The 25,390-nt window shown below is 47.4% G+C and overlaps 7 protein-coding genes across 8 annotated transcripts; 5 read left to right on the forward strand and 2 right to left on the reverse strand.

The window, feature by feature from the left end:
- Window positions 1-2,686: 2,686 nt before the first annotated feature.
- FOIG_10668 (uncharacterized protein) lies at window positions 2,687-3,833 on the forward strand. Its single transcript, XM_031211053.1, has one exon. It carries the CDS (start codon window positions 3,474-3,476, stop codon window positions 3,825-3,827), a length of 354 nt encoding a protein of 117 aa, XP_031058986.1. The 5' UTR covers window positions 2,687-3,473; the 3' UTR covers window positions 3,828-3,833.
- A 3,208-nt stretch (window positions 3,834-7,041) lies between these two features.
- On the forward strand, window positions 7,042-8,539 carry FOIG_10669 (uncharacterized protein). The gene is made up of 2 exons (XM_031211054.1): window positions 7,042-7,069; window positions 7,127-8,539. Exon 2 carries the CDS (start codon window positions 7,677-7,679, stop codon window positions 8,283-8,285), a length of 609 nt encoding a protein of 202 aa, XP_031058987.1. The 5' UTR covers window positions 7,042-7,069; window positions 7,127-7,676; the 3' UTR covers window positions 8,286-8,539.
- Window positions 8,540-9,094: 555 nt separating this feature from the next.
- On the reverse strand, window positions 9,095-9,656 carry FOIG_10670 (uncharacterized protein). Its single transcript, XM_031211055.1, has one exon. It carries the CDS (start codon window positions 9,641-9,643, stop codon window positions 9,191-9,193), a length of 453 nt encoding a protein of 150 aa, XP_031058988.1. The 5' UTR covers window positions 9,644-9,656; the 3' UTR covers window positions 9,095-9,190.
- Window positions 9,657-10,597: 941 nt separating this feature from the next.
- Window positions 10,598-11,828, forward strand: FOIG_10671 (small nuclear ribonucleoprotein E). Its single transcript, XM_031211056.1, has 5 exons — window positions 10,598-10,777; window positions 10,855-10,882; window positions 11,238-11,300; window positions 11,350-11,443; window positions 11,492-11,828. The coding sequence occupies exons 1-5, from the start codon at window positions 10,728-10,730 to the stop codon at window positions 11,545-11,547; spliced, it is 291 nt and encodes a 96-aa protein (XP_031058989.1). The 5' UTR covers window positions 10,598-10,727; the 3' UTR covers window positions 11,548-11,828.
- A 3,310-nt stretch (window positions 11,829-15,138) lies between these two features.
- Window positions 15,139-18,910, forward strand: FOIG_10672 (uncharacterized protein). 2 transcript variants are annotated; one of them, XM_031211057.1, is made up of 2 exons: window positions 15,139-15,934; window positions 16,030-18,910. In XM_031211057.1, the coding sequence occupies exons 1-2, from the start codon at window positions 15,784-15,786 to the stop codon at window positions 18,639-18,641; spliced, it is 2,763 nt and encodes a 920-aa protein (XP_031058990.1). In that variant the 5' UTR covers window positions 15,139-15,783; the 3' UTR covers window positions 18,642-18,910. The 2 variants fall into 2 exon arrangements, with proteins under 2 accessions (XP_031058990.1, XP_031058991.1); XM_031211058.1 differs by having other exon boundaries at window positions 15,139-15,907.
- A 3,328-nt stretch (window positions 18,911-22,238) lies between these two features.
- FOIG_10673 (uncharacterized protein) lies at window positions 22,239-22,643 on the reverse strand (the record flags this gene model as incomplete). Its single annotated transcript, XM_031211059.1, has 3 exons — window positions 22,239-22,251; window positions 22,280-22,391; window positions 22,445-22,643. 3 exons carry the CDS (start codon window positions 22,641-22,643, stop codon window positions 22,239-22,241), a joined length of 324 nt encoding a protein of 107 aa, XP_031058992.1.
- Window positions 22,644-23,302: 659 nt separating this feature from the next.
- FOIG_10674 (uncharacterized protein) lies at window positions 23,303-23,753 on the forward strand (the record flags this gene model as incomplete). Its single annotated transcript, XM_031211060.1, has 2 exons — window positions 23,303-23,546; window positions 23,599-23,753. The coding sequence occupies 2 exons, from the start codon at window positions 23,303-23,305 to the stop codon at window positions 23,751-23,753; spliced, it is 399 nt and encodes a 132-aa protein (XP_031058993.1).
- Between the last annotated feature and the right edge of the window lie 1,637 nt (window positions 23,754-25,390).

A 25,390-nucleotide genomic window follows, 5' to 3' on the forward strand; every position in this document is an offset into this window, starting at 1 on the left:
TTTCCCCTGATATGATGGCGAGATAAATGACGTTCAACTAATCGCCTGTTCCACTTCTATGATGTTAAGCGCCCGTTGTGTTGTTGAGATTCTGACTGATTATCTCTTAGTCTGCGGCTTTTGTTAACCCGAAACTCCAGTCGAGCAACTCACGTCTAGGGATGATGGCATGGCGTCTTTGAGAGGACGCCTTCCGCGACGCTTGTCAGAGATAGTCTGCTCTTACACACGATGGAATGATCTCTCAGAGGATGGCTCTGCTTATTCGACTCTTGGCTCCTTGGAGCCATAACGTGCTGGGCGAGTAAGGAGATAATGACCCAATCCTGCAGCGTGTCTCTCTATTTGATACGATTTCTTGTTTTACGTTTTATAATTCACGTCGGCAATAAGTCCGGAAGTGAATCACAACCTCCGCTAGGTTGATACGTTAGCAAGCATGAGCATCAAATTGGAAGTTATTCGGTTGTAATCAGTCGATCAATTGCCTCTATTCTCAAGCTCCCAGCTGATTGATTGTCCAAAATCGTACCGGGCGGGTCCACCCCAATCAAATCGCCTGTAGCTTTTAGCGTCGATAGGGTCCTGGGTCTCTCTTCACTGTAGGGTCTGGGTATCTGCTACTGTGCGAAGGAGAATATCGCTCACGGCTGGGCCAACGAGGGTGACTGTGAGTGAGACTGTTCTGTTGGCTTGACTTGACTTGAGATGATGCGTTCTCAGAACGAATTGAACAGCACAGTAAAGTATCCGCATCTCGAGGTCATGTGTTCTGCCACAACAAAATGTGCCGTTGTCAGAGCCAATTGTAAGCCCAACGTGCGTTTCACGTATGTAGCTCGAGGTGTGTCTGTGGCCAAGCCCTAGACTCTCTCTGCCTATCAGACAACAACAGCAAGACCCTCAATGATGATTGTCGCTTTTACGGAACTTTCTTTTTTTCCTCTGGTGGAAACCAAGCGCCATTTGGCATTTGACTGATCGGCCTGTTCAGCCTCATCAGTGTTCTTCATTCCATCCAGAACATTTGCCACTCTGGCCCTAGAACTTCTAGAGAATTGCCTTGTCTTGTCGTGTCCTGTACGACTGGTGGTTTGGTCGTACAGGGGAGCAATTACCACCGAGAAGACATTGTCGTGATCCACGAGCCCACTGTCTAGTCTGTTTCAAAAAGACCATGACCGCAATGCAATTCTCCCATCACAGCAGAGCGCCCTTGCATTGGACAATCCAAGTATTAGTAATATCTCGAGTTGTTCGAGACCTGATAAAGGCAGTCAGAGTCAGAATCAATCATCAAAAGGGCCGTGCGCGGACCCTCGACCCTTACTGTCTCTGGTAGATGCCTCGTTAGGGCATGGGGCCGCACGTAGTTGTGTCACACATGCAGTTCAAGGTCCAAGGTCTAAGGTCCGTGGATAAGGTATCTTTTCTCAGTGTTGGATATTACCAGCAAATCATCGAAAGGGATGCCACACTCAACTGTTGACCTGCCTGGCCCTGAGCGAGTTGAGTTGTTCTCTCCCACAAACTGCCGGGGATGGTCTCATCCGATGAGACGTCAAGAAAATGGGCCAGACCAGACCAGAACGAGATGCCTCGATGCTTGCTACGCCCCGATCCACCTGCACGCAAGCCAAAGGGACCAGGTCTTGGCTCTACATCAGACAAGCTCCAGCGAATCCAATCACTGCGTTTGTCCAGGGGTTTTGCTGTACTGTAGCTAGGGTCACAGCCAACCTTCCACCCAGCGCAGCTTGCAAGATCCATCCTATCCTGGGGGTGATGAGGCTACCTTACCAGACTCGACTGTATGTACCGTATCTGTGCTACGTACTGCCTGTTCAAGTGCTGAAGCGAGTAGCGGATACAGTGATAGATAGACTGGCGCTGCCGTCGACGGACCCTAGAGCGGTGCCAGGCTATCCGAATCTTGTCTCGCAGCCCGAAACGGCGAATAATTCTCGCTCACCGCCAGATAGGATTGACAGCTTGAGTTCGGTGAAATGATGAGCGTCCCATCCATCAAACGCCCGCCGCGGCAGAGAGACAAGCCATGCCCTGAGACGGGCTGCTAGCATCCATCGTTAGACGGGCTCTGGGTCTTTTCTGGCGCAGAGCACGAATGGGGTTTCAATTGCAGAGAGCCCTTGATCCCTGTCCAACACACCACGAGCCATGTCACTACTGCAGTCACAGGACCATCTTGCCACGCCGAACACAAGGAATGTGTGGCCTCCCATGCTCAACGGTATCGTTACCACACGGCTCTCAAGTCGCGCCAGATTCGAATGCTTCACTCCAATTGACCAGCTAGTTCACCGAGGATCCAGGAACACGACCATTTTGGACGCCTGCGAGTTTCTCTGCATTAGCCACGGACGTCGGGGGCATGTATGTTCGCGGTGATCTTCTAGATAAGCACCAACATCGCGGACCAGACACCTTCTCTACTTGTGTACAGTATGTGAGCACAGTAGCAAAAGGGAACGGTAAATCATGCAGTTCATAAATTCTCAGCCTCTTAATTCAACCAACTCTTGGTGGATATGTTCGTAATACAAGCATAGCTCTAAAACATCCAATTTCTTCTCTTCACATGCCAGTTTGGATTAGCACTTCGCAATCACGAGGTTATCAGCTTGGCGGCTTGCGCCATAAGCACTTGAGGTGTCAACGGTTAGCGGTTAGGTTGACTCTGAGGCTCTTCACATTGAGTGAGATGAGATTCTCAGATGAAACGTCAAGTCATCCACGCACTCCCAGAGCTTCTCCAACTCGCTATCTCTAGCCTGGTCTGCTTTGACTTGGCCTTTGCTCTGAGCACAGGCTCCCAGAGTGATCCTTGCCCCTGACCCAAGTCTACCCGCTGCACAGCCCCCCGAGATGTGCCAAGCATCACGGTGGGACTTGAGTGATCCTAAATCCCCAAGCTGCACGAATGCAGAATGCAGAATCCAGCATCAGATATGTGGTGCTGGTGCCTTGGACTCGAATCCACTGCTGAGTCTCCGTCCAAGGTCCCACATCTGCTGCTACAGAGCTTTTATTGACGATGCCACTGCTCTTCTTTAATGTCTCGAGAGTTTCTTGCCGTCGACGCGGCGTACTAGCATCTTGAAGTGGAATCGGGCTAATCGGAAGAAATGTCAATGCATTACAGATGCAGATATGGTCCACTATCGAGCCAAGAACGTACAGTACTTGGCAAATGAGGGCTGGCTGCTGCAAATTGTAACCCTCTGTAGCATGTGAACCAACAGGTTAAGAGCTATCGAGGATCTAGTATCAGCAACGCAGCATTGAACCAGTGAGGAATGATACCCCATTGCTGGACTTGGAGTATTTGGTCCCTACAGTTCACTCTCCCCAAAGGGTCTCCAATCCATGATGGTCGGGGACTTGTTCTTAATTGAAACAGGATTTAGAATCTGAATCAGCCCTAACGATTTGGAGAAGGGACCGGGCATGCTATGGTTCCCTTTCTTTTGTCGTCACCATACAGCATAAACGAGCCAGACACAGACAGACAAGGCCACACTGGACAGGCCTTGATCGAGGAATCCTACAACCCCAGAATCCTAACTCCAGAAAGAGGCATATCTCCATTCGATCCAAGGGTTGAGGAGGTCAGGTGCAGCCATGGCCCACAGCTAGAGGCTCCTGCAACCCATTCGGGATTGGGATTGGGTACTTGTCATTTCGAGGTCTCGAGTCCAAATGAGCGATGTCGGTCGTTTAAGGTACAAGACTGTACCAAATTGAATCACCATGACGCTACTTCAGAGTGCAAAATAGCCAAGAAATGCCGCTCTAGTGACGACTGAGCCGTGTTCTGACGCTTTGTGTCGGAATTGATATCATCTCTCTGAGAGACAAGAGACACTTTCATCATCTTGCTTCAGAGATCGAATCGAAAATTTGACAACGTAAAAGGTCTGCCACACCACGCGCTTATGCGTGTGAGACCAGCTTCTGGGATTGACCAACGAAGCCGCGGGCTACCCAATATTAGGCACGTTGACCAATTCTTCCACGTTTTTAACCCCCCTTGAACGCCCTGAGTCTTCGTCTAACTCAACCCCTGCACGCCACTTTGTTCAACTTTTTCCATACTCGCCAGTCGGACAATTGAGCCATTAGAACCAAGACATCGCCTATTGGGCCAAGTCATCTGAGATTTCAGCTCTGCAATTTCGCACAGTACTCGTTGGTGGTCTCTTCCCCCAGTCACCGTGCTCTCTAGTTACCCCAAATTCTGTTTAGCGGAGCCAAGCCCGGATCCCCCAGGCTCTCTCCGTTGAAGGGTTGGACGGATGGATCATGGAGAAGGAGAAGAATCTGGGGCCGGCCCCCGGACGTTGCGTTAGCTGGCAGGGTCCCTTGTAGTTGACGGCGCACACACCATCTTCCAGCATCCTATCCCTGACTTCCCCAGATTTAACTGTTTGCGGCGGCGTCAGGCATGACAAGAGCTGGAAATGAAATGAAATGAGATGAAGAACCCGAGATCAAATGGCTGATCTTGCAAGAAAGTGAAGCTAACAAGCAGCACCTCCCTCAGCGCTCGCCAACGCCCGCCTTGACGCGTCCTCGGATGCTGCGGTTCTCTCGAGGCTGTCACGTCCATTGCCTGTCCCTGGAACAACGACTAAGATTCGAGGCCACGAACCATAAGCTCTAGAGGTTACGCATGCAACCTCTTCATTGGCGACTAGACCTGAAGTCTCGGTGCTGCGAGGGTCCCGGTCGGATCACCAACTAATTGGAGTGCGTGCTACCTTGGCTCTCGTGCAAGCTAGCAGCCATTAATCAGAGCTGACGGATAATCCCATTTGCTTGTTATTGCCGTAATTGAGGCTCAGGAGGGCCCCGGAGCCACACAGAGCTAGCCTCGTAGCTAATCGAAAAGCAGAACGACTTGCGTTGTAAGAAGGCGCCTCGTTGGCGATCTGAGGATACCGGTGGATACCGATAGCCCCGTACTTGTCCGAAGAAAATAGGCGAAGCTTTGATGTTAGGATTCTGGAGATCCAGAAGCTGACTTGATTCTTCCTTGTGGCGAGGAATACTTCGACCTGGTTTAGAGAAGTTTACAGGCAGTTTCTACGCTAAACACTCAGACTAACGAGTGCCATGGGGTCGGTAAGCTAATAACATTTCAATGGTAATAGTGCCTGTTGAAGAGCAGAGCCAACAAGTCGCAAAGATTGTCGGATTGGATGGAGCGAGGCATAGTCTGATTCAGTTTAGCTGCACCATGGGAGTCCTCCCAAGTCATGGAATCGAAGCACCATCCAAGAACTTGTTTGGTAATGTACATCCGTCCGTACAAGGACCTCGGGAAGACGCAGGGGCTGGCACACACATGAGATATTTTGAGTTTGCCCACGAACGGCGGGCCTGTGGCGTTTTCCTGACCAGGAAGTTGAATGGCGATCCAATTCAAGTCTCTGTGAGTTATTTTTACAGACTTGATGACCCTGTAATTGAAGGGGTATCTTGCCTTTGCGCCACGACGAATACCTATCTGTGAGAGAAGTCAAGATCACTTTTGGATCTATCACGAATAGTTTAACCATAGTACGGCTCGTTTGTTAGCTCAGCACAGACAAATCAGCCAAGTCTGGGGCCAGGCCCGCTAGCGGAAAGGTTCCGTAGTGGTTAGAATCGGCGGTTGGAGGGTATCGTGGCCGAAGACCACCTCAACCATGTGGCCAAAGATGCAATCCAATGATACCTCAGCATCTGGAATTGCATGGTTAATCTTCGGCCCGGAAGACATCACATTCGACAATGCAACATAATGTTATGTTTCATCTGCCTACGTAATGTTACAGCCAGCAAGCAGTCAACTTGGCTTGCGCACCGGTATATCCCAGGGAGCGGCTATGCATTCCTCTCTCGTTGAACTGGTCCCACTGCTCGTTCTGCAGGTCATCATCACATCAACTGATTGTTGGCTGTTTGTTAAGTTCAGTGGCGATAGTGGCGCTCACGAAGTTGACTAGAAGAACAAGAAAAGCAGTTAAAAAACTTGGTTTCAGGCGTGCGAATGCCCAAACTTGGACAAAGCCCTTTGGCTCCAAGAGATCTACGGCCTACGTCGAGATGATCAGCAGGGTCCTGAGCAACTCTGGGCGAATCATGTCTTGTCAATAACTCTTTTTCTACTGTTTCCTTTGGGGTGGATATCGCTATGTCTTTTTGGGTGGTATAGTGGCATGACAGTTGAACAAACAATTACATTAGCGGGTTAGAAGAAACATCTCACAATTGCCGCAGAATCGGTCGGAGCTTTTTCGCTTTTTCGCCTTCTTTGCTAGTTTCTTGTTTTAGTTGCTTAATAATTTCTGTTAACGATGATCTGCGATGCGACTTGACGTACGAGATGATGTTTGGGGGTTCCAATGGGTTGTCTACGCACGGGAAGAAGACCGGCACTTTGTGTTTGTTTGCCTCTGAGAGGAGGCGTTTATGCTTAGACTGGAGCTCATGTTTCAATGAACTATTCTCAGCCATTCATGAACTCGTTGGTTGTTACACAGAGCCTCGTTGTAGAATTAATCGCTCAATCATGACCGGTCATCGGCCATACACGTTTGAGAACCGAACTCTATTCTTGCTACCGTTTCGATAGCCCACTTTCACGGTGGGATCTAGAACTCGACTGCGATGAGAAGGGACCACTAGAATCCGCACGAGTGCGTTATTAGTCGACGAGTACGCGCAGGAGTGGGACTGGACAAGACAGACGACAAGGCAACAGAATTAGAATGTGTACTCGGTACGGTAAGGTATAATGCGCATGCGATACGATACGATACGATACGATACTGTACAGTACAGTACGGTACGGTAGATTCAGCCGAACCTCTCTCGAACTAATCATCCGGTGAGTCACACTCTATTGCCTATGCCTATTATCGGATGGGAACCTTTCATGCCTTGGATCGGTTGCAGTGGTACTGTTAACCTCCAATGGAATCGGCTATGCATGTCAACGACCGCGGATTTTGAGTAGTAATAGCGTGGGGGTTAAGCAAGTACTGTGATCAATTGACAAGAGGTAAACATGACAGCAAATGTTGAGATGAGCAGGTCAGTCAATAATTGTTTGATTAAGCGCCAATTGCCGTCCTTCTCAAGCTATATCCAGTAGTTTACGCTGATAGTGGGGGGTCGAGAAACGGACACCCCTCCAGTTCGACACCGTCTCAAGTCAATCGAGTCTTGCATAACCTATGGCTGTTAAAGACTGACGGTTAAACCTCCACTAAAAGTTTCACATCGTTTACCTCTCTAATACAGCTACTGAATAGCTTCAGTCTATATCTCACTTATGGCCAGCAATTGCCCAGCCTTGTCCCTCGTCATCAATCAAGGTTAGGGTTAGCTGAGCCATGTGCTGTACAGCTATTGGCGGTAAAAGGCATACGTCATAGGCCTGTTCCAAGGCCAAGATGAAGGTAAATCAGGCTGAGAGGACAAAGAATAGAGTTAAATTTTCAATCATCCTTTTGTTTCTTTGTGATTAGACTTTTGGAACAACTCTTGTGATTCGTATCATTTGGCTTTTTGCCTCGTGTCTAAATAGCTTCAAGAAGGCGGGCTACTTGTTCTTGTGGCACCACTTACACGACCCATACCGTACCACCAATTCACATCTCACAACCATGAAGAACCTCTTATTTCCTCTTACCGCCCTCCTCATCGGCTCAAGTCTCGCTGCAGATGTCACAATCACAGCTCCGGTATCCATCCCCTCCAATGAGCCTGAATACAAAGAAGGCAAATCCTTCACATCAGCCGTCCTCAACAGCACCAACTTCTATCGTGAGGAACACAACGCAACAGCACTAAAATGGAACAAAACACTCGAGGAGTTCGCAACAGACTACCTCGATGACAATGATGACTGCGACTTTGAGCACTCTGGTGGACCCTATGGTGAGAACCTGGCTATAGGTTATCCCAATGTTACTGCGAGCGTCGAAGCTTGGGGTGATGAGCGAGAGGAGTACAATTTCGACAAGGCCAAGTTTAGTAAGAAGACGGGACACTTCACGCAGCTTGTATGGAAGGATACTACGACTGTTGGATGCGGAAGAAAGCTTTGCGGTGAACGAGGCTGGTTCCTCGTTTGTGAGTACTGGCCCAGGGGTAATGTCGAGGGCCAGTTCAAGGAAGAGGTTTCAAAAGAGGAGGGCGGTGCATTCAGTACAAGACCTGGTCTTGGGCTCGCTCTGGCTTTATTTATTGGGTACATGCTTGTTGTCGTATAGGCATGTCATGTTGAATTTCCAGCGTTGGATAGGCGTACGAGATATCTGATGGATGACGGGACTCATGCTGGGCATGAGCTATATTGACTACTCTACTACAATTCTCATGTATCTCATTATAGAGTGACATAGTTTCTGATTTTATATATACTAGCTCGTTCTATACACTTTTGGCTGACTAGTAGTGTCTTGTTCTATTCATGATGTTCTTTCCGTCATCAGTCCACAATGAAAATGTAACTTGATGGTGTACCAGAATCTATTACGATGCTTTGTTTCTCTCCAAGAGATATATTTTTGCTTGATATCGTGCTTACAGGTTCGAGGACCTGTTGTCATTCCCTGAAAGAAGCCCTACGACACGACCACATTGCCTCGAGCAGGCGGCTCGTTTACCACGGGTGGAAAATGGAGAGTCATACTGGGTTATTTCATTACTGACTTGCTTTTCTGTGGATTACATTTGTCGATGCTACTTTCTTACTGCTCCTTATAGTTACCAAGACGATTTGTGAAACAAGGTGATACTCGCGTTATCGAACGACGATGGGCAGATCGTTGTAGGTAAGGGTATCACAGCATTCTCGCCTCTTCTCTAAGCTCTTCTCTTATGATATCTAGAGGTTTTCGACTCCTGGTGATCTGCCTCGTCGGTTCTGGTAACCATCGTATCTGGTGGGAAGAGTCTCAACTTCAACTTTGATGGTAATCACATTCTCACAGAGCCTGACTTTTCTGCTCCACCTGTTGCTGAAAACTTCGGATTCGGATTCATTAAATGTGTAGATCGCAGAGCTTTACTAATACCACCGCTTTTGTGACTACACGCTGTCATGCCCAGTTATGTCCCCTCTCTCCCGTTCGTCTTGCCCTCGGAATCTCCTTTTTCTAGGTATAAAGGGTGATCAACTGTGTAGATGGTTTTCTAGGAATTGGAGGTTCAATATGACTGGCTGAACTTTTCCCCGGCAATCCTTTCTGAAGACATTGTTTCGTACATGACCAAAGGCTAGAACCTCCCATGGCCATACAGGGTTTATGTATGGAGCCATGTGATATGCTCCATGACAGGAGATAGATGGAGGTATAGGGGCGGCCCACGCAAGATATGCTTGGGTCGAGATATCGTACGGTGCCCTTGCTAACATTTCCTGACAAGTGCTGAACAAGACTGGCAGGCACCGTTCGGCTTTGATGAGTCGCAAAGGTTTTTGATCTTCGTCTTGGTGGTACTTGTTGAATCTTTGCCAAGATGTTGGGACACAGATGGTGATGATATCAGCGTGTATTTCGCGTGGGAGTCGAAAGAAGAGAGATTGCTTCTGTTCATCTCTGGGGTTTGCAAAGTGGAAGTTCATGACTGGCTATTTGATACCATATACCTAGTGAGTGGCTAAAACAATACAGGGGATTTGAAAGAATGACAGAGATGGTGAAGAGACTTTTGGTATCGAATGTGTTGTTGTTGGTTTGTAGGTTGAGATGGGGCCAGCAGAGACCGGGATACTTACTCGTCGACACTATCGCTCTTTCTCCCCTCCTGCTCAAATTGCATGCATTGCAATTTTCAAGAGGCGCAAGATGGACACCGTATATTTTGGCAGGTATTATAGACCAAAACAGTCCGTCATTGCCTAACCTAAGTTACCGAGTTCTTACTGTAACGGGCTTGCCTCTCCTGCTCCATCCATGGATGGAAGGTATTTATATCAAGGGTTAAGTGAGCAGCTGGCAACCGTTTCGTCTTCCCAATGGCCATGAAAAAGATAAGAAGATTATTTCGGTTGTTTCTTGGGAAATAAATACTTGAATGGCTTGTCCTTTACTTAAGATATAACTCTCTGCGTACATTGGGATCTAATTTGAGTTTTTTTACCTGGCAATCATGTTCATCACATGCAGAACCGGATGTGCTAATATTTAAGAGCAACATCAGTTAATTAAATACCCAGTATCCTCTTACAGTCTTTCCCTACTCCTTAGGTCATCGTGAAAGTGTTTGTGATTTCACTCAGAGGCAGTACAAAGGGAGCTCGAATGGGGAAACAAATACAATTTTGGCCAACAAAACACAAACTAGAAATTTTGAGAAATTTTGGTTTTAATACTTTTCAACACATACAGGACAATAGTGATCTGCAGAGAATAAACGATCCCATTACACCCTGTAGACTTGTGGCATGGTCAGTAGGTAGTTACTCTCATTCAGGCTGTGAATCTCCCAGTATGTTGACCTACCCGGGAGTATTGGTATCCCGGATAAACATTGCCCCACCTCCGCCGAGATTTTGGGTTGGTGTTTAGAGCTTCCACTTCGATCTTGCGATAGCAGAATCGCGGTGATCAAACAATCGAACCTTTCTACCTCCCATTCCAACCTCGATCCTAGGCGCAAGAGCACCCTGAATCAGTTTCTCGATACTTTGCGCTCCTCCTCACAAAATGACTGGTCGTGGTGGTGGCGGTGGTCGCCGTCTTATGCTGCCTCCCATGTAAGCCTCGAGCTCCCCTCTGCTACGCGATCGCATGGTTTCTGGATTTTTGGAGCATTGTGCTAATCGTTATATAGCAAGTATATCTTCGAGCTTCTTCGAGAAGTAAGTCTTGTCTCTACGTGCGCTACCGATCGCTTTTACGCTTGACCGCTGGGTGGACCTCGAAAACACAAATTGCACCGATTCTGCGCCCAACGATGTCGAGATTACAAAAGCCGAACACCTGAATGTTTCTCACGTGGTGGCTGTTGCTTTATTGTTTCTTGGGACTGCTGTGGTTGAATCGGGTTGGCTGTCGGGCGCGACAGTCTCGAACCCTCGTGATCAGACTGGAGACAACAATAGCACCCCATTTCCCCACCAGGATCCGAGGATCGGGATAATTTTGTGTTTCGAGGTCCGCGACGGCGGGCTGAAAGAACTCGGAAAGACCTTTGGACTTTGCTAACAATCGCAGCACGCCACAGTCAGCATCTGGCTGTACGAACAGCTCTCCATCCGTATTGAGGGCAAGATCAGAGTCAGTACATGTGGAATCGTGCTGAAGAATGACTACTGACTATTGATAGGGATTCGACGAGTTCATGAACCTAGTCATCGATGAAGCTGTGGAGGTCAAGCAGGTCACCAAGACTAACGAGAAGGAGACCAGGAGACCTCTTGGTACGTCCCTTAAACCTGCCAATTTTGAAGCCAACTAATACCTCCCAGGTCAAATTATGTTGAAGGGAGACAACGTCTCATTAATCCAAAACGTCTCGAAATGAACAACCTTGTAGCGGAACCTGGACTTGGAGTCGGTGGAAACAAGAGCGAATACCCAAACCCGCCTGGCCCAATTGATGGCCAACGAGGCACTTTCTAGTCATGGCACTCAGTATCTCATGAGTATGTCGCTGCAAATGGGTTGAATGGCGCGGAGAAAGAAGACTTGGCCTGACCATAGAATTGCGTGTCTTGCAAAAAAGACACTTGTGGACCAATAAACATTGTACGCGTTTCATCTTTTTGTCGTGATAAACCTGGTGTCTTGTAAGGTACTCCGACCTCTTGAATGATGCCAAGGATATGCAGGATTCCTGGATGGAGGGGTTATGGATATCATCTGGTGAACGATGCTAACTGCGCACAAGTTGACTCCCCCTTATCAACAGCACTTCTTATTTTCTCTTAGATATGGAAGCCTGACCGACTTGGCCATGATACAGCATCGACATGTCTACATTCAAAAGGATCCAACAGGGCTCCAACTTGGATCTATGCGACCTGATGAGACCGCATGTTTTGACAAAACTATGCTGCTTCGAGGGATTGTTGATTGAGACTGTTCATTGGAGCCTGACGAATTCCTCGCAGTTTCATCACTCAGCCATAACAAGAGCTCTTAACTCATATGTGTGTCGATTATTCCAGTGACCTGACAACTGCGAATGGTAGCTGCTTATCCATCGCAACACTTCATAGATCATGTATGCCTACATCACCAGCCCTGTCACATTACGATCCCCCACTGACAATTTCCAAACTCGTCCTTCCCTTGCCCCCCACGGTACGAAGAAGGTGTTGGTTGTAGCCTCTCCTCTTTGACACTCTCACCTCATGCATACATGGGCTAGTTATCACACTGTTGGTTCCAAACGAAGATGATGGTGTTAGAGAGTCATGCAACAGTCCTACGGTATCAGCCGTCATCCTTGTTTGGGGAGGGGTAATCTGCGCAGCTTCAGCTTCCCCGCCATTGTCGCATGATGCGAAACCAATAGGATATCGACTCTGGTGTAAGTGTCAGTTGCGGCTGCATAACAGTTTCGTAAAGTGTGACCAACAGCAAAGAGCGAGGCTTAGGAGCTGGCACACTACATGTCAAAGGTTGTGGCCTTGGACCCCAATGGAAGGATTCTGGGCGTTTTCAGTTGATGGATGTTCAATCGTAATCTGCCTGACCTGGGCCGCCTTTGTTTCATTAAATTATACCTAGAAGAACAAGTCCACCAGATTCATGCAGTTAATTGTGGTCTTTGCTTGCTATCAAGACCTACTACACAGCAATGTACCTTTCAAGCCAGCCCAGTACAGCGTCTCACTAATTAATGTCATCAAAGCTACACTGGTGAGGTTATGACTCGGTGCAAAACACACCGCACGCCGATCAAGAAGGATGGTACCGCTGTTTATTGGACCAGCCATTCAGTTGCATTGACCTCAAACTTTGGCAGAGGATGGTAGTCTAGAAGAAGCCGAAGCTCCTCCTCATGATCAGATGAGGCTTGTCTAGACCATGTTCTATACCTCAGTAAGCGCCCTTCCCCTCATATCGACTACCAGATCTTGGCCAGGGGAGTCTGGACCCTGGATATCGGGTTTATGTGAAACGGTCTCTCGGACATCTTCGCGGGGTCCGCGACAAGCGATCTTTATTACCGTGTGATGCCATGTTCATGTGAGATTAAATTACTTCTCATAAATCAAGAGAAATCTCATTAAGCCCATTTGATTAGGGTATTTTTAGAGCCATAGAAGAGCTTATTGAAGATGATTGACGTCTGTGGAATTCCTTAACAATATGCACCCCGGATTTTCTTCCCCGCATCTACAGTGGGGAGTGGAGCCCAACTTGGGAAGCCTCACTCTGAAAGCAATATTGCATAGATATTGGGTTATGCGGCACATTGCTATTCATGACTTATTCTTGGACTAAAGCAAGCGTCATCAGATAGTCTTTGTATCGTGTTAAAATGTGCGGTTGTTGCCGTGAGTCAGCCTAACACCCGTAACTCAGCATGGTTGGGGTATAAGATCGAGTTAAGATAATGAAGGCGCGGTGAACTTGGAAACCGACTACCTGGAGACAACGTCTTGGAGGCTGATGTTCGATCTCTGCGTGGACTAGCTAATGTAGTCGCCTCGATTAAGTGTATGCTAGTCTCATGATCGTCTGAACTTGGCTTGAGTTGGGCTGACCCTAGGCTTGCAATCGTGCAAACATTTACGCAAGCATCTAACTTGGCATTGCTCGATCAAGCTTGCCACAAACTGTGGGTGGATATCGCCAGTCTTATGCATGCATAGGTCTGCGAAGGGCATGCTGAATGGCTGATAGTGCTCTCTGCTCGTGGCTCACATGGATGAAAGTGAAGCTGACTTGCCATACCTCTTGTACATGAGGTACATGAGGCATAGCAAAGCCCGAGGCCCTATCCTTCGCCTGATATACTACAGTAGGAAGTGTTGAGTTAGTGTCATATATTTCACTCCTTGTGTCGTTAGTTTTCAAGACCTCTGGCATTGAAGTTGAAGTTGGTGAGGCTCTACAGGCCCATCTGTAACAGTGGATCGCCGCGCTAACTTAACCACTAAAGCGGAAATTCGCGGCTGAAGCACCACAACTTGAACAAAGTCCAGCACTGTCGTCTACGATCTGTAATAACCTAGAGCCTGGGCTACACGATAGGCGAGCGGGCGTGGAGACTCTGGCAACCTTGAAAGAGGAGTCGGGGAACCGGTGTGTGGAGCGTAGCACTCTGGACTTTTTGTTTGGGAGCTTAGGGGGGTTATGGATGCACAATGTTGCAAAGAAGTGTTTTAGCGATGGAAAGCAAGGAGGAGAGTTCCATTTTACGCTGGGATCGAAGAAAAAGTTGATCCCTGTTTGGTTGGGGCTTATCGAATGTTTAGGTCATACCAGGGGTTGCCAAGAGACTTGAGCGATTGGCTGTTGAGACGCACGCGACATGCAACGCGAATCCCCTTGCGGATGGTTATGGACAGGGAATCTAGAGGTTGGTTGTTGCTTTTTGTAGTTTTGCTTTTTCTCTGTGACAACCTGGTAAAATATCTTTAACTCTGTCGTTGGTCCGGGGTAGAGAACAAAGGATCCTGATGGACAATTCACCGAATTGACGATATTGGCATGGGTTTCAAGACGGCCAACTCCCAAGCTTCCTCTATCCCGATCGATCTTGAGCTAACACTTCCTTCGCCATTTGCCATCGTAAAGCTCAAACAACTTCTCGGCTCCCACCCCTTTCTCTTTAGCTGAATCCTGTGGGCCCAGATGGACTTGGCTACTGGGACAAAGAGCAGCAACTAGATCCCAAAGAGGAATAATCAGCTTCATGGGTTGGAAGATCCCCCAAGGCGGAGTTATCCTTCCAGCCGTTTCTGGTTGTGTTCGAGCGTTGAGCACTCAAGATTGAGGACGGATCCTATTCCGAAGGTCCCGGGAGGTAGGTACAGTATTTCACTGAGTTTTTGGTTGGTTAGGGCTACCACTCGGCGCCGAGGTGAGTGATGAGTCCCAGAAAACGGGAATAGTTGCATCCGAGGGTGATCCTAGGTTGAATGGCCGTTCTCAACGATAGAGCTTGAATGGCTTAGTCTGGTGCGGGGAGAGTGAAACCTCGTTCGGAAAAGCGGAGCCCGACCACTGAAGTTTGGATCCTGTCCTTAACACTTCAGGGCCTGTCCAGGGACAAGATGTGCTACTGGGTCAGCACTCTAGTGGCTCCAGAGGTGTTGACGGCCCGCTGTGAAGCACATTCCACTGAAGTGAACTGGTAATGTACATTCCTCTTGGATTGGTCCTGTCGGGTTCCGCTCTACTGCCCGGCCTGACCTTGGCCCCGATGACTGGGCTGGATTTCAATGCTAAGCAGCCCCATCCCAGCCCAGTCCAGCACGCCCCAAGCATCAGCACAAGCATCAGTATCAGCGCGGGGCTTCGCGGCAAATCTCATTCATCAGGGCAGGTCCATTTTTGGGCCCATTCCCCAAGCTTCTTTCCACCTCAGTCTCATCTCAATCTCATAACCTCCCACTAACATTCATCTTGCAGCAAACATTCTTCAATTTGGCTTAATCTTTTACTATATCTATTTAGTTATTCGCCTATTTCACGATATACTCGTCGCTATACCTTCGTCGCGACTTGACTGTGTACCTCCAATCCTTCGGACCCGGGCCCCCGCGGCCACTCATCGCATTTTAACTCGCCTTCACTCACAATGAGACGCCAGAACCGTTCGTGCGACCAGTGTCGTAAAGCCAAGCGGGCATGCGATGCGCCTTCACTATGGGATATTCAAAGAAACTCAGAGAGGCTTCGAAACAGTGGTGACAGCACCAGCGGTACCTCTCTTGCTGAGGAGCATCTTGGTGAGTTGGTTTGCTCTCCTCAATCCTCCTCCTCCCCCTCCCGCGCCTTTTTCCCGACTTCGACGACGCTAACCGAGGGACCAATAAAACCACAGATGAGATTGATTCTAGAGCTCTACGATGTTCATACTGCCTTCGTACTCGCAAACAATGCACATTTCACTGGGTTCGCGCTCAACTACAGACTGGCCCTGCTGCCACAAGCTCAAACATCAACAACGAAGTACCTGCTCAGAATGGCGCACCTCGCCGCGTCCCCGATCAATCGCGCACAAAGGCCAAGCGTCAACGTCCGCGTCCTCAGCAGCAGCAACCAGGACCTTCGCCGACTCAAGCCCCTCTACCAACGAACCAAACGCTTGATGTTAATGCAACTGCCTTGCTAGATATGTTGCAGGCACCTCCGACGGCACACGACTTGTCATGTTGGGGGCCAATGGATACAACTGGGTTCGCCAACTTCTCTGCTTTTCCTCACACAACTTTCGATACCATGCCTGTGAACGGCGTCTTCGATCCGACTGCTTTCGATGCTGGCCTCCATAACAGTGTCCTGCAGAGTCTCGAACCTCATTCGACGCCAGCACACCCACATCCCATGGATCTCACACCTTCCACAGACCTTTCCGGTCAAGGATTGCATTCACGACATCAAACTGCGGAGGAGGAAAATGGAGACAATGGGTGGCCTCTCTTCCAAACTCATTCGGTTGGCAGCGATGTTCCGTTCCAACCTTCACCTTCTGGTTCCAACTCATACGAAAGCGATATCTCTTCTCGGTCTCTCAGCGTGCGCCACTACCCAGAAAGTATAGCAAGAAGCTACAGCACCTCCATTTCGCCATTTTCAGTGACACACAATATGATGACCAAGACGAACAACAACCTGATCTCGGACAACTTAATGAGGATATACCATGATGTTTTGGAACACGCCCTGTCTTGCTGGCTGTCAGAGGAGACATGTCCTTATAAGCCCAATACCATCACTCGGCCATCCAACAACGGTGTGAGTTGGCTGGCATCTCATTTTGAGGGTCTCAGCGTTGGTCAGCCAAAACAGCAAGACAATAGAATTTATCGACGGGTTATTCAGCTCGACAAGCAAGCACAAAATACGAAACTGATCCGACTCAGTAAATCGGAGGACAGAGCTGCTTCGAAGGCTCTGCATTTGGCTATCATGGCATTTGCTACCCAATGGGCGCAAGGTAGTCAACGTGAGCGAGACAGGTTCCCACAGAACTTGACGCAAATGGACAGCATGAGATCGGAGTTTGACGATATTAACGAGGACTTCGACCGCACACTTCAGAGGACTTTTTGGGCCCAGGCCAAGCGGGCCTTGCAGGACTGCTCAGATATGGAATGTTTCCGTGTGGTTTGTGCTGACTTGATCATGGGACTAGCACAGAAACCGAGAGATGAGGAGGATAACAACAACAACGATATGCCGTTTGGTATGGGCAACTTTAGCGATAGTCCCATCGCTTCGGGTGAGGGATCGATTGCATCTCAGCTCAGTGAAATTATTGCCGCAGAAGGACCGCCAGTATTTATGGAGCGAGCTGCAAGAAAGATGCATGCTCTCAAGTTTCAGTACGAAGCTCGCGAGACAGGCGTGTTGGATGCTTCTGGAAGTTCTCTGGGCTTGGAGAAGGCTACATCTGCGGAGTCTCTAAGTGAGGAGGACAAGGGTACTATTGGTCTTGTCTACTGGATGACAGTCATGTTCGACACTGTATCTTCGTCCATGAACGGCCGACCTGTGGTTGTTTCAGATGAGGAGTGCCACCATGACCCGACTTATCCAGACCATCCAGAACACGAATCCTACAATATTGAGTATCGACCGCAGGACGCCAGATGGTGGGCAGAATTGTTTGTCCGCGAAAACAAGGAGGGTGTTCTTCGTTGGCCCTGTTCGTACGATGCTGCATCCAAGGGTGTCGTCACTGCAGCTCCTATCAAGGTCATCCTCTTCCGACATGTCTCGTACCTCCAGAACACGGTCAGAAGTCGATACCGAGGCGAACCTGTCGAGAAGGTCATTTCGAATGCCATGGCTGTGTACAAGCACTGGAACGTGAGCTACGGGGCCTTCTTTAGGGATCTGGTCGAGCAATACGACAGTGTTCCGACACTCATTCAGAGCTGGTTTGTGTGTGTGGTGGCTCATTTCCATTGTGCTGCTCTCCTACTCGCGGATCTGATTGAGCTTGTGGATGAAAATAAGTTGGGTCTGGATTACTCGACTCAAGTGCGACAGGCTGCCAACGTAGTTGTTTCACTACGAAGAGACAGTGCAGCTATTTTGTCGGACCTTGCACGAGTTTCGACACGCCCTCGAGCCGGTGATGTTCCTGGCACGGGTATCTCGGACCTGCACTTCGCAGTTGTCGAGGGCTCTATCCTGACAGAGCCTTGGACCATGATTCTCATTAGGGCATTCACCAAGGCGGCTATTCTCCTTCTCACTGAAGTCGAGGAGAATGTGCGACATGAACACGCACCACTCGAGACCCCTGGCGTCATGAACCTGGTCCGCCGATGCGAGGACTGCACCAAGGCGCTTTGGTGCCTGGGCAAGAAGTCGGATATGGCTCGCAATATTGCTAGCATCCTCTCTTCCGCACTGGGACCTTACATGATCCCAACGACCATCTCACATATGCCCATTTCATCTGTCGAACCGGTTATGGTGTAAAGTCTGGCAAACATGTCTTTTTGTGTACTAATTTGACGAGCGTTTAATGGATCTGAATATTGGGGCGAGAATCAGTATAGTCAGCGAAACGAACGAACGAAGTCCATACTGTATATGTATTTATGGGAACACATAGGAGCGAAACAGTCATTATCGTTGATGAGGCGTTTGTGTGGGGAGGCTCAGTATAGTCTGTGCCTGTATGTCATCAATGTCAAATTGTTTGAATCATTACACACTGTGGTCCTGTGATTCTGTTTAAATCCTGCGAACGAAATTGTCTATTCGTGGTCACCGTCCTTTGGGAGCTCCAAAGAGTAGATACGACTGGTCACGTTGTTCTCGTTAATATGAACCAATATGTGTGTGCTGTACCAAGGTCCGACCTCGATGGAAGATCCTTTTCTTTTACACCGACACTAAAATGATGGAAACATGAGGTTGTAATAAGCTCAGACATCTTGCAGGCCTTTCAGTCTTGCCTTAATTAACATCACCCGAGGCCCAAGATGCAATGTAACAACGTTTGTGGGGCCCAGTAACGCAGTATGTTTCCCGATATGGAATATCGGGAAACGAGTTAGTCTTCCTATTGGCTGAGCTGGCTCGCCTTGCCTGACTACACATCTCAAATTTGGAGAGACACGACAGCTTCGAGAGCTCTACGTGCCCTTGTTGATCAAGAAACAGGATTAGAACTCATACAAGTTACTCTGGACAACGGACTCCCTTTTTTAATATTGCTGACGCATGTGACTCGATGAGGAGTGACATGTTCTGTTAAGGAATGGTGTATATACTCTCATTATTACCTATAGATCAGCCCATACCTTAAGTATAGTGACTCCAATACTTGACTAAACTAAGACCCAAAGTGCATTAACACTGTTTTTTTAATTTGAGATCGCTGAGATGTCTCTATGTGCTTGTGCTCTCAAAGTATTAGAGCCAATTCATGTGCTTACTGGACTTCCAGCCGGCCCTAACCTCTCTAATCGCCTCAATGTCGAGAAGAAGTGGGACAGCCTCTGAGCCTGGTAAGTATATTGTTTGGATATATGCAGACGCATCTATCAATATCGGTTGGCCTGCTCATATCTACTCCAGCGTTGCAGGCAGTCGTGGGCTGACAGATTACATATCGCTATGACGGCGACAAGATAGACACCAACCTTGTAGTGGGATGCCGAACCATTTGAGGCTTGGATGATAAGTTGGAGTACTTCATTAATCAGTGCGCTAACTTTACCATGAAGATTTCAGACGGAATGGCATACGTGAACATAACTCAAAATCCGTCCGAGGAAATTTCCGATGTGTAGCATGTTATGCTGTTGTCGAAGGCTTTGGATAGATGGGATCTGACGAGGAGACTCAAAACGCCCCAAGAACCGAAATTATTACACACGAGTAGCCGTTGTTTCTCCAAAGAGATAGAAAGTTTATACTATATCACTTACGAATGTGTCCTAGTTTTCGCTCAAAGCGGACACTCATGGTCCTGCTGCTAAAAGAGCGATATTATCTCTTAATATTTCAGTAGTGTTTTATAAGGGTATCATCTTCACTAATAAGGGACTTGTTCCTATATTATGATGAGACTGTATAGGTTAGTTGGTGTAATGGACACCACTGACTGTTGGATATGTCTTCTTGGGGTCCAGGTTCGTTCCAACGTAGTGAAGATTGATGGTCGCCAGTCATGTGATGTAAGACTATATTAATCACGGAGAAGATTGCTCATCGCTAGCTCAAGGGAAATTCCCATCCAGAGACACTCCTTAGCACTGGTTGCGTGACTGCAATGGCAGTGGTTTGGTGTTTTATCTCTCAACTTGTCGTATATGTTAGCGTATAGTTTCTTCCATATTCGTGTAACCTTTGCCAAGGACTAAGATTGAATCATCGTCATTCAAGTTTGAGGCTGTGATTAAAGCAAAGCACTGTTTGGATATGGAAACAAGACTTCAAGCTAACAAACTGCTTGAGGGCCGACTCACTAATGTTTTGTCGTTGCCCAAGTTCATATCGTACAACCTCCATAAAATCATCTTGTTCTTAGAAAGTACGGCTAAGCTTAATCACGCTTCTTTTCCAAATGGAGGATTGCCTGTCACTTGCTCTTCGGCCCACTCGTGTCATGAAGGTCGGAGTGACACTCGAGCATTTGCAAAAACTGGCAGCCGTGTAACGGAAGGAATTAACAATATTAATGAATGACTTACCCCGTTTCATATCATTCATGAATCAGATGTGCTTTTCTGAGTATATAAAGAGCTCTGCAGTCACGCTTTCTTTTCCGCCAACTACACATTACTATCCAAATCTCAGCCTATCTAACAAAATACTCATCAAAAACACTACAAAATTTATATTAATCTAGAAATGGCTCAGTAAAACTTCTCCCGCTAAATGAGTGACGTCTCCTCAAGCTTCGTCGGTCTCATGTACGAAGCCAACAAGCGCGGCAACCTCCAAACTGCAGTCCTTTGGTCAAGACTTCAACTCTTGGGTCCAAAATCACGGCATGAGACTCGACTCGGGGATTTCAAGTTCTGCCCCGAACTATCCTAACGAAGATGCCGTCAAACGATCTGCAATTAAGCTAACACTTTCCACCCTGACTCCCAAATCCAGCTACGTAAGTATCTGACTCCAGGCTAGAAATGAGCGGTACTGACATTATCTGATAGTTATACAGGACTATCGTGATGGCCCTAACGTACGCACGGCATCTGGAGCGCAGAGTAATTCGAGCAGTGTTGAGAGGAGCTTGACCAGTCTTTCGAGGTGGACGTCTTGAGAAAATAATTGGTAGGATCGAGGTCTTTTTCTGGACTTGACATCAATTTTCATATCCAACGTAAAGAAATAATATTAGGAAAGGTTATCTGACAATGTTTCATTCTTGAACGGCTTGCCGCCGTTTTCCAACAATCGATATCACTTGGTGAGATTGCGAGTCTGCCATATTTATCAACTCATGAGTGACACAATATGCAAGGCGCTGAACTACCGTCAAGCTAACTGTTGATTATCGCTTTAGTACCTTCTCTGCTCTATGCTGTATTGTCAATTGAGTTATTACACTTTCAGACAATACGGACAGTGACCGCCAATACGTATATAAAGTGATAGCAGTGGGCAATGAGGCGGTGTTGTGTATGCCCAGGCAGGAGTCGGAATAGCCACTTGGCGAACTTTTGTGTGTTTTTGGCAGTTTTCATATCAACCCTGATGTTGCAGCACCCCAATACTTTAGAATGAATGCTACAGACACTCTAACCCTTACCTTGCCATGTGATTACTACGCATAAAATTACCATGAGCCTCTCCTCAAGACAAAAATGGAATTCACAACGACTGAGTATGAGAATTGGCTATTTGAAAGACTGAACTCTGAAAAAGTTGGATGCGCTTGTTGAAAATCCCAAAGAACGCAGATAGGCACCAAAAGGATGACCTAAAGACTTATAATAAACCCATGAAGCTTGGTAGAATACTTCCGTTGCGCCAATTAAACCATTTAAACCTTTCTCTCTGAGTTATTGGGACTTGACAGGTGAGTGGCCTCTTTTGGCTTTCAATTTTCTATCCCTAATCAGCACCCCTAACATATATGTTAGCCAGGCGTTTACCCAATGTAGGGCGAGGATTCCTTGCCGCAGTGGTACATCTCCTCAATCATTTCGATGGCTATGTGCAAGTAGTGAAAGTAATTCCCAGTCTTGTGTAGTAGCGCCTGGTAGACTGGGCGTTGAGTGTTAGCCCTACCCAAACTTCCATGACTGATCATTACATACGGTCCTCAACGGCACGACGTACAGACTCCAAGCATACTGGACGGTCTCTTGCTGCAACCGATTCCCTCAATAGCGCCGCGTGTCGATAACGGGTAGAGTAAGCCCTGGGAATGCGGCGTGGTATCTGTGTTGGCGGAAACGGCTCGCCTTCAGGGATGGTCCTATAGCTTTTGACCCAGTTCATGAAGATCACCTCCATTTTCTCGATAGTTTCCCAGTCCGGGTAATACGCATCTCCGTTTCTTGAGATGGAATTTACTTCAGGGAGGTCCAAGATTTTTTTAAGACAGAGGCGAACGGATAACGCGATAGATGATACGCGAAGAAAATCGCTGTGCCGTACAGTACGGAAGCGTCGACCAGACATATCGATGATGGATAGCTTTTCTTGGTAGTAATTTGATTGATAAGTAGGACGAAACGAATCGATACAGATTCTTGTTCTTGATGCACCCGTTGCCGATAATGTAAAGTGCAGATATGTTGTGAGTTGAGGTTGGCTTGGCATTCAGTTCTATTTTGAGAGGAAGGTAAACACTGAACTCCATTTGGTCCTGCCTCGAAGTGATCATGACCTCAGAACTGGAAGTTAGAGAAGTCTTAGGTATGGACCATAGTTTGTTGCTTCCGTTTTTGACAGTGTGTATGGGTCGATGTCAGTCGCGACTCCTATTACTGGGTAATGGAGAATGGCCAACATCCAACCATCCCTGAGCATCATCTCTAACGAACGGCATACGATCATCATCACCGATATAGAACAGTTCTAAGTACAGAGAGAGATCAATCTTCAAAGCTAGATCGTTTTCTCGAAACTTGATTCTTCATTCCATCATTTCAGTCATCAACTTGACCATCATGGGTCACCCCTCACAAATCGAAGCCGTCATGGAAGCCTACGACGACATCCTCTACCACTATCCAGATGACGGCGAAGATCCTTTGAACATGCCCAAGAAAGAAGTTATTGTAAAACAAAAGGCGGATTTCAACTACTGGGCAATACATTCGGGCGTGTGCATGCCAGAAATTGACCTTGAACACGAGTTCGAACGGGAAGCGATAAAAGGACTTGACGACTTCATCGAGACTGCACATAAACGTGAGTTACACCAAATTTATGGTTAATTTTTATGATTCGCTCACATTTTCAGTCGAGAGACTATACCAAGAAGACCTAAGTCCTAATGTCATATGGCTGGCTGACGAATACGTGGCCTCGCTGTCACAAAGGCTGAGCCAACTGGCTCATACATTCGGCGTACTTGTACCTTCATTGCAGGACACAGGGACGGCTTCTGAGCGGTGAATTGGAACTTGATGATGTTTTGGGAAAGTTGGTTGTCGCATAAGTATACCTCATACTAAATAGACGCTTTGCAGCAAGTCATTAATACGAGATATCCTAAACTATGATAAGGAATAGAGTAGAGAAGTAAATTTTATACTCAGTTGATCATAAGAGATCCTAAATTAATACTATATTATTATATATTTACTTACCCGAAATCTTAGTCAAGGTGTGCAGCGCCAAGGAGAGCCCTTTTAGCAGCCAGTCAACTTAAGTATAGTACCTTATATAAGTATCCCCTTCCAGCGAGTATATATTATCAGCGTTCACTTTATCACAACTCACAAGTACATAGATAATGATGAATCTTTTTGTTATCTTGTTGACTTGAGTGCCTCTCTGGTGTAGGTGGCCAAGAGAAGGCATAAGGGTAGATGCTATCTAAGGATTGTAGCTTAGATAGCCACTACGGCACTTCAAATACATCAACCACAACGTCGAATATAGCCTCAAAACAATCAAAGTACTAATCACATGTGATTTGGAGATTGCTCGGCATCTTTTAGCGTTGGCGTATTGGTTTTGAACACGCTGCTAAGCGCTCAATCAGTGACAAAGATGAGCCATTTACCTAAAGATACAACGCTGTAGCGTTTCCTAAGCCTTGCGCCCTGATCGTTTACAGAGTTCTCACGAGACATGTTCATATTGGCATTTCCGAGTGAAACGGGATGCATCCTCTTGTCTGTCGCGTCACCCTAAACTGTTACTGTGCATAGTAGACTGCCAGTCGGATGCTGACCGCACTTAACGCCGGCTCAACTGAATATCCCCCGCGAAACGCGGGGAGGTCATACGCAATGGTCATGTCAATGCAGACTGAATCATGTAGAGTCGCATAGCGCATAAGCATGTCACCTTTTGTTTTATCCCCCTTCTGAAAATTTGAAATCATGCGATCGATTTGGAGAAACCAGTAGAAGGCCTAGTGACCGACTCCGGTCGGGCGAATCGTCAGGGTCTTGATCAGCATGATTTCATGAGGTTTGAGAAACCATTCGAACTAATCGTGGTGGGTGACGATGAGCACTTCGTCATCTCGGAGGATTGTCATGCAGGATAAGCACTTGAAGATTGGTGTAGTCACTGGGAATTACACGGGTAGAGAAAAGTGTTCGGCTGCTCGGTTCGTTAGCTGCTGGTGCTACTGCCCGTCTGTTTGGTGAGACAAATTCCTCGATTTGACGTCGCCAAGACGGCATTCTACGATTTGAGATCTGCCATCAAGTAACTATTTTTGGAGGGCAATTTTTACAGACCTTGATCGGCTGCCGTTCGCTTAAATTTTCGGTCCTCAAGTGATAGACATCAGATATCTTCAACGCGTTATCACCGTGGATCTGAAAACCAAGACTTTGGATCTTAGATGAAGATCAATGCCGTCTTGGATCTCAGGATCTACCTCTTTTGGGCATGATCTCGCAGTCTCGAGTCATGACAAAAGATTGTCGTTTGCATGACATCTATAGATCTTTGTGGGTTCATGCTAGATTGTAGAGAGCTGGTTTCACAAAATAGTTCCCGCAAGATACATGGAGAATCTTCAACAGTGATGATCCTGGAACCTCACCGTTGAGAAAGTCACCCGGCCACAG

This window comes from Fusarium odoratissimum (assembly GCF_000260195.1).
Source record: "Fusarium odoratissimum NRRL 54006 unplaced genomic scaffold supercont1.19, whole genome shotgun sequence".
Taxonomy (NCBI): Eukaryota; Fungi; Ascomycota; class Sordariomycetes; order Hypocreales; family Nectriaceae; genus Fusarium; species Fusarium odoratissimum.

What these genes read in the sequence shown, in the direction of transcription:
- FOIG_10671 (XM_031211056.1), top strand. Translation starts at nt 10,728, where the DNA reads ATGACTGGTCGTGGTGGTGGCGGTGGTCGCCGTCTTATGCTGCCTCCC. An exon ending in CGTCTTATGCTGCCTCCCAT is followed by an intron (nt 10,778 to 10,854) that starts GTAAGCCTCGAG and finishes ATCGTTATATAG; the next exon opens with CAAGTATATCTTCGAGCTTC. An exon ending in TCTTCGAGCTTCTTCGAGAA is followed by an intron (nt 10,883 to 11,237) that starts GTAAGTCTTGTC and finishes TAACAATCGCAG; the next exon opens with CACGCCACAGTCAGCATCTG.
- FOIG_10668 (XM_031211053.1), top strand. Translation starts at nt 3,474, where the DNA reads ATGGTTCCCTTTCTTTTGTCGTCACCATACAGCATAAACGAGCCAGAC.
- FOIG_10672 (XM_031211057.1), top strand. Translation starts at nt 15,784, where the DNA reads ATGAGACGCCAGAACCGTTCGTGCGACCAGTGTCGTAAAGCCAAGCGG. An exon ending in TCTTGCTGAGGAGCATCTTG is followed by an intron (nt 15,935 to 16,029) that starts GTGAGTTGGTTT and finishes ATAAAACCACAG; the next exon opens with ATGAGATTGATTCTAGAGCT.
- FOIG_10669 (XM_031211054.1), top strand. Translation starts at nt 7,677, where the DNA reads ATGAAGAACCTCTTATTTCCTCTTACCGCCCTCCTCATCGGCTCAAGT.
- FOIG_10670 (XM_031211055.1), bottom strand. Translation starts at nt 9,643, where the DNA reads ATGAACTTCCACTTTGCAAACCCCAGAGATGAACAGAAGCAATCTCTC.